The sequence below is a fragment of the Olea europaea genome, chromosome 11, assembly GCF_002742605.1.
Source record: "Olea europaea var. sylvestris chromosome 11, O_europaea_v1, whole genome shotgun sequence".
NCBI classification, from domain to species: domain Eukaryota; kingdom Viridiplantae; phylum Streptophyta; class Magnoliopsida; order Lamiales; family Oleaceae; genus Olea; species Olea europaea.
The window spans coordinates 11,651,335-11,658,881 of NC_036247.1; the positions used below are offsets into that span (position 1 = coordinate 11,651,335).

Here is a 7,547-nt window from a genome sequence, read left to right on the forward strand (position 1 = left end):
ATCAGAATCATTTGATCTCTGGATCAAGCCTCGATTAGAAATATCTTTAAAGCATTTTCTTAAAATGGAACGAGGTCTATATGTCATAGTAATTGAGATTGAAATTGTTCGTTCATTTCCTCTTCGAAGCATTATTCACCACTCCTTGGCTATAAACCTCCTTTAAATTTCTTGTTCAAATTTTCGAAAGAAAAGAAGAAGAAATTCGCGGTCCTCAATAATCAAAACATAATGAAGATTCATTTGATAGGGCTTTCAAAAAGTCAGAAGTGGTTTACGAGATTAAGAAGCTATTTTTGGACTTGTGTGGATAATTTTTTAAAAGTTTTTTATTTGTGCTTAGAAGAACTTTTGAAGAAAACTGTTCTAAAATAGCTTATTTAGGAAGCTCTTTTATAAATAATAATAATAATAATAATAATAATAATAATAATAATAATAATAATAATAATAATAATAATAATAATAGTGAAAACAGAAACCTTGCCACTAAGCCCTATTTTTACTTTACATTCAAAATTATTCGCCCCTCGAAACTAATTAAATTTGACAAGAACTAGTATTATACTTTTTGTCATTTGACTAAACACAGACTTCTCTCTTCACACTTTACTTTAAATCGACAAATATTTATGAATATAAAGTAAAAATGATTATGTTTTGATTATTGGGGACCTAGAATTTTCTTTTTCTTTTCTTTGGGCTATTGGAACAAGAAATCTACAGAAGATTTATGCCCATTGCATGGTGAATAATGCTTGGGAGAGAAAACAAAATCCATCAAAATTTTAACCTTAAATGAACAAACAATTTCTACCTCAGCTATTATGAAATGTGGACCTTATTCCATTTTAAGAAACTTCACTTTAAAGTAAGTCACATCTAATCAGCAGTCTGTGGGTACCACCCCACACCCCCATCCCTTATCAAGATGAGAAGATGAATAATGAGTTTCTTAGTTGTCTAATACAATATGTCACACTCTCTTTTGTCTGGCAGATTTAATAGTGGGTTAGTACAATGGTCAAAAGCCATAAATCTCCCTTTGGTTGGTTTAAATATGAATTATCACTTATAAGACTCGTCATTCTATTGACATAAATCAGCAAACTAGATTTGGTGGGAAATTTACGGTAAATTAGGGTTGAGTTCCTTTAACATTTTATGTAGTGTGGGTTATGAGTTTCTAATATTTTTAGTGAAATTTCAAGTTCCCAAGTTATTTAAGTATGTGAATCTTGATTCATACGTGAACAATACTATCAATGTGAACGTTAAAATTGCACGTGACTTTTATGTGACTCGAAAGTTATAGAACAAAACTATCAACCACTTAACAATTCTCCTCAGTTCAACTGAAAGTTGAAAGCAAATTTAAGATCTACAATAATATGTTCCTTCACGTGAAGACCCAACTTCACATATTCTAAGGGGGAAAACCCACGTCACACTGCGTGAAAAATTAGAGATCACATCCCTAATTTTCGCTTTAATTTACTCCCAAAGCACATGTTTATATCTGAAATATAGCTCTTGAAATACAATCCACAAACCTACAAAATTTCGACCATTGTGTATCTCGAGTTTCAAAATTTTGCCGAACTCCCAGTGGCCGAAGATCAAGAAGCACTCGATCTTCTATGCTCGCCTATAATGGAAAATTATCTATTGCTAGTAAAGATTATGCATCACAAGATTTCAACAAAAATGTATGGAATAATAAATAATTCTCATCTTTCACGCAAAATAATTTAGAAAATAGGTACGTGTCCCTTTCATATTACCAATTAATTCAAGGCGTCCATTTATTGGGCCAGAAAATTGTACTAGCCCAAGGTACAATGTTGTTAGGAATTCATGCCAAAAATATACTCCTTAAAACAAATTCTAAATGCCACACAATGCATAATTACAAATTAAAGTACTATAATGGAGCAAACCATGTCAACTTAGGTAAATTTTGATATCGGTTTTTGAATAATGGTATTCATCTATAGTCTAAAATTTAGATGATCATTGATCTATATGATAGTAGAGTCACTACCATGTAAACACATGGTCATCTAAATTCTAAATGAATATTATTATTATTATTATTATTATTATTTTATTTTTTTGTGGGTTTTTGTCTTTCTCTCCTACAAAATGACTTGCACTACAGAATATATTTTTTTTTAAATTCTGATCTTCCTCTCTTTCTTACAAAATGACTTACACATTACAAACTCATCCTGTACTTCAACAGAAATATACTCTTTAACACTATTTGAATGCCACATAAAGCATAGCATTACTATTTATAACATCATTGATCAATTATAGTCCTCTAATTGAGTAAACTATCCCTTTGTTGATTCCAATTTCTCTCAGCTGCACATTACAAACTTGAATACAGACTCTAGGACTTTAAAATAAAAAAACTATACTGCTTCTTATATAAGGTCAAGGCACCATAGACAATAACTTATGAAAATATACTCATTACTACAATTTTAAATGCTAAACAAAGCATAATTACCGTTTATGACACCTACGACCAATTAATAGGAATAGCAATGGATAACTCATCAAAAAACTTCAAGAGACAGGACAAGAAAGGGGTGAGAATTAAAATTTTCCTGATAAAAAACGTAAAAATAAAATAATTAGGGATAGATTTGGATAATTCAAGGCTAGGAAAGGGCAATGCATGGTAATGAAAAGAGATTTTTTTCATCCCTACCAAGTCCCTCTACTATTGAGTGAATGGCACTGACTGCACTTTTTAACATTGCTTTTTTGTGAATCTCTCTTATATTATTGACTCCAATCTCCCTCTTGTATATAATAGCTTCATATAACAAACTTGAATATAGACTCTTGTACTTTTATAGAACTCGAGTTTGTGTTCTTTATAGTAAGATCAAGATATCATTGACAATAAATTACACATGAAAAGTTGAGAAGCTTTGGATTCAATAACATGCAGAGGACTTGGGCAACAAGTAGAACTGTTCCAACACTAAACCAATGGCTCGTTATGGACTCTTGGAATTGTTCTGCAAAAAGAACAATAATATATCGACAGAATGCAAATACCATGTAAAGAATAGGACCACCAATAAAACTAAATTCCTTCAACTGTATATCCTTTGTTTGAAAATATGAAAAATGAGCCATCGCTAATCTTCTGGTGTAACTGCAAATCACCAAATCTATGGGGGACAAAAAATCGTCTAAGGTTTTACCTTTGATTCCAAGATCCTTTTGCTGTCAATGTAGTACTGGTTTGGATGATTGATCCCAGCATCACATGATGCCCCATGAACAGCTTCAAAAGTCAAGGTGCATGCTAACTGCATAAACAATATGTGCAGGTATCTAACTTCTTGCTTGAACAATTAATCAAAGATGACTATAAGAGTTCTTGGAAGCAATAATAGCAAGACTCGACAGTATATAATAACCTGAAAATGTCTGTTTCGCTTCTTGTCAATGATCTCTTCCACTGCACGACCACCCACTCCCATCTTAGCAAGAGCTTCTCTCAAATTCTCCTCACTGTTCAGGCAAACACAATTGATTTCTCAGGAATTGAACCAGCCAGAAAATGGAACCAAAGGTCAAAAATTGCCTAAGCATAATAATTAGATAAGCACGAAAAAGTGGTGCTTCTGATGTTACAGGTTGTTGGTTAATCGTCATTCAATTGATCAGGCTGAATCAACAGTTCTAATTTATTAACTTGTGTTTAAAAGTTTAGCTGGGTAAAATTAACAGTAGTGATACCTTTTTTTCGCATTAGGTTAATTGTTCTATAAATTCAAACTACAGATAATAAATGAAAAGTAACTGTAAAGCTATTGATTAAATCATAATTATGAAAACATAGTTAAAACCTTAAACAACTCATATAAGATCAAATTATTCAAACCCTCCAAGAACATCCAAATGATTACTCAACTAAACCAATGATAATTTAATAAAATGATTGAAACTACAATGAAGATGATAGAATTCAAGAATGACAACACAGAAATAGGAGCAAGTCATTAACAAAAGTGGAAATCTATTAGGACAAATTAGGTCAAATTCAAATATAGGAACAAAATTTCGATTGTTTCGAGAACTAGTTAAAATTTCCCGAACAAAATAAAAATTTCTTGACGGATGTGGCATGATTGCCAGCCATATGATGAATTTCATCCTATAGGAGTTCTGACCTGAAATGACGATAAGGACATCCATGATGATCTCCAACACCCGGGGTTGAACTTATAATCTTCTGACATGAATAGGGAGTGTAATCCTGCAATCCTCAAAGGATAAAGAGTATCAAAAATTAAAGGGAAAAAAAGAAGAATTTCAAGCAATTTCTGCATGAATTATCAATATATCATCCATTAATGCAACACCTTAGGTTAACAGACATCATGAGGAAATAAAGAAGGAACAAATAAGACAAAGTATATAAATCCTTCATAGTTTTTTTCTCCATTTTAAATAGAATGTATAGTCCTTTTGCAACATGCAATCTCTTTGGATGACCCATTACAGATCTACATATCAATGTAAACTTTTCATTTTCTTTCTCATAATGACCACATGGAATGAAAATTAAAAAAAAGGAAGAATCACTGATGTACACATTTGAAAGTGGAACTTTAAATATGGGCGAAAAGGAAAATTACAGTCCAAATGTCAATGTCTGTTTTACAAAATGATGTCAGAATAAAATTAGCCTATACCGTGAAGAAAAAAATTAAAAATAATTTTATTTTTAGACAATTCATCCGTTAAAAACTCATTTTAAATTTGTATTTTATTCTCAATAATAACATAATTTGAAACTTTCAAAATGTAATAAAAATAAAAAAATTAAATGGGGCAAAAAGTTGCCCCGTCCCCGCCCCGCCCCGTCTAAGGCGGGACGGGGTTTTGGCCAAACAGGGTGGGGCAAACCCAACCCGTTGCCATCACTACTACAGTTTGATTCCAGACATTAAATACTTTCCTCTTTCTTCTTTTCTTCTAAGAGAAAGGACGACTAGAGAGCATGTAGAGGCCAGAGGCCAGCAAGCCCAGTGTATGATCATTTTTACTAGTTTCTAGACTTTGTTTCGCAATGAATGTATTATTTTAACTGATTTTTGGTCAATCAGACCTATTACAAAAGCAACAATTTACTTCATTTACTTGTGGACAACTAGTTGACATAACACTAAATTTCAAAACATATTATGCCCCTGTTTGAGCTACACTATTTTCAAAAAAATATATTTTTCAACAGTGATTTGACATTATTTCAACCACACATTCTTCAATAAAATAATATTATACATAAATCTAAAACATTTTCTTATTTTTAACCACACATTTCCCATTGATTTGACATCAATAATGCATTTTTTCCCCTATAATGTGGCTCAAACAAGCCCTATTATTTAGATGGTTTTCAAAATCAAAAAGTTGAATTCTTCAATATGAGTCTCGCCAAATTATTCGAGTTGGCCAGCAAATGGAGGATATTGATTCTGAAATCCTGTAGCATTAACAATATAACCAGTAGTACACGAAAAACTTGTGAATCGGGATAAGATTTGAACTTACTGTCCTCTTCCCTTCTTTTCCATAATTGTGGCGTATGCCATATGCATATTCTTTGTCGAATCTGTCGGCACCAACCTAAAAAAGTAACACAGCACACTTAAATTTCAATGGATGGGACACGTAATGCAAGAAATGAGCCCCGGATGAAGGAAATTGTAAAGTAGTTTTACTTTCCTTTCAACTACAATACAATTTCAATCCAATTCTGTCCACAAAAGCAGTGAGGCGCAAAGATTAATATAGAAGGACAATCCCAGTTATCCTTTGTACTGAACCAGTTCAGTCTTCCTAGTTACATTTTCGTTTACTACTATTAATATTCATAGGACTATTCGTGGTCCAGGCAACGTAATTGAATGAGTGGACTCTCTCATATAGCCAAATCAATGCCTGATAAAATCCCCTTAATGCTTTGATAAAACAGTACATGCTTCAAAAATAGGTTGCAGTGAATGTGTGGTAGTTTTTTCATTTGTAACATGCTGTCCAACTTTTTGCTCACTTGAAACCAAAATTGAGAAGGGAAAAAAATAGAAAAGAAAAGGATCACTATGCTCACCTTCCGGGAGAACTCCGCTTTCCAAAAAGCAAGGGCATCATCCAACTTCAATCCAACACCCTAAAAATACAGTAGCACACTAATTCAGTGCCATGATGAATAACTGAGGTACTTCTATTCCTAGTTAACTTTTAATGCACTTCTACTGACATATCAGATGAAGCAAGAATTCATCTTTAGTGTTTATATTTAAAGGTTCAACGCAAATAATCATGGACATGTAGAACAAGTGCATCGAATTCCAAGATATGCATAAACGTATATCATTTTCAATTAGCTAGCACAAGAAAGATTGTGTTGTTATTAAATAGCATAATTTGGAAGTCCATCCAACATATTTTCATATTACATTCACTAACTGAAATTATTTATCCCAATATCATTGAACTTCAATAAATTACCCTCCCTCACAGACTATAAAAGCACTTTTACCACATAACTTTCCAGAAGAAGCATAAATGCTTAGATCAGTAATAAGAATTTTAAATACATATTATGGTTGAACCAAAAAGAAAAATTCACATCAAAATGAACTTGTTGCATCCTGAAATGCTAAACCTCACCTACCAAAGCTCCATATTAATGGAAAGGTATATAAAAGAAAAGCATAATTAACTTTGAAAGCAAATAACCTTGAGAAATAAACCCAGTTGCATACGACCTCCGTGCTTCAAATGATGATCCTCTCTAAGCTGCAACAAGTGGTGACGATCATGAAGAAATAAAAGAAAAGGTGAAAACATATTTATAAACTGACAGCTAACTGTAAGTATAGAGGATGAAGACATTTACATCACTCTAATGGCAAGAAGAGCAACAATAAATCTGATTCTGTAGACAAAGTTATTACCTTGTCAAACAAATGACGCATGCAGAGTGGGAATGACCTTTTCGCAACTTGATCGATGTCCTTTATTGATAGTTCTGCATATTCTTTTGGCTGTAATAGTAGTATACTAAGTCAATCAACTGAAGTTGAACTTCTGCCATTTCAGATATAGTTACTAGAATTACCTGGCTGTAGTCAGGACCTAAATAACTGGTTGATAGAGCTTCAACGATCTATGTAAAAAAAATGGAGTTAGATACAATGTAATTCAGAACAAAGAGCATTCATGAATCACTTCTGGATACTCACAGGAGTTAGTCTATCCTTTTCTTGTTCTCTGATCATGGAGATCCATTTTCTGAAAGCAAACACTGCAGGTTATAAAATTCTATAGGATAAAAGTTTATGCTTTAAGTTTTCTTGTCAGTTCAGAAATAAATACTCAAACTTCAAGATACATATTTTATGAAGACAAATTTAAACCCTCTCTCAGCTTTAAAATTTTTTCCACCGACTGATTTGTTGAGAATATGAAAATTCTTCAAATATTAAAAGGTTTTTTACATAAAA

General features: G+C 32.4%; 1 protein-coding gene across 1 annotated transcript in view; it reads right to left on the bottom strand.

Annotated features, from left to right (window-relative positions):
- Positions 1-2,331: 2,331 nt before the first annotated feature.
- Positions 2,332-7,547, bottom strand: part of LOC111403404 (probable DNA primase large subunit) — a 7,700-nt gene continuing 2,484 nt past the window's right edge. The window contains exons 10-19 of the mRNA XM_023031904.1: positions 7,287-7,335; positions 7,163-7,210; positions 6,999-7,088; positions 6,781-6,840; positions 6,149-6,208; positions 5,590-5,664; positions 4,203-4,288; positions 3,447-3,540; positions 3,228-3,335; positions 2,332-3,038 (exon numbers count right to left, since the gene is read on the bottom strand). Of these exons, the coding sequence (XP_022887672.1) occupies positions 3,018-3,038; positions 3,228-3,335; positions 3,447-3,540; positions 4,203-4,288; positions 5,590-5,664; positions 6,149-6,208; positions 6,781-6,840; positions 6,999-7,088; positions 7,163-7,210; positions 7,287-7,335 (691 nt within the window). The 3' untranslated portion in view covers positions 2,332-3,017. The remainder of the gene's footprint in view (positions 3,039-3,227; positions 3,336-3,446; positions 3,541-4,202; positions 4,289-5,589; positions 5,665-6,148; positions 6,209-6,780; positions 6,841-6,998; positions 7,089-7,162; positions 7,211-7,286; positions 7,336-7,547) is intronic.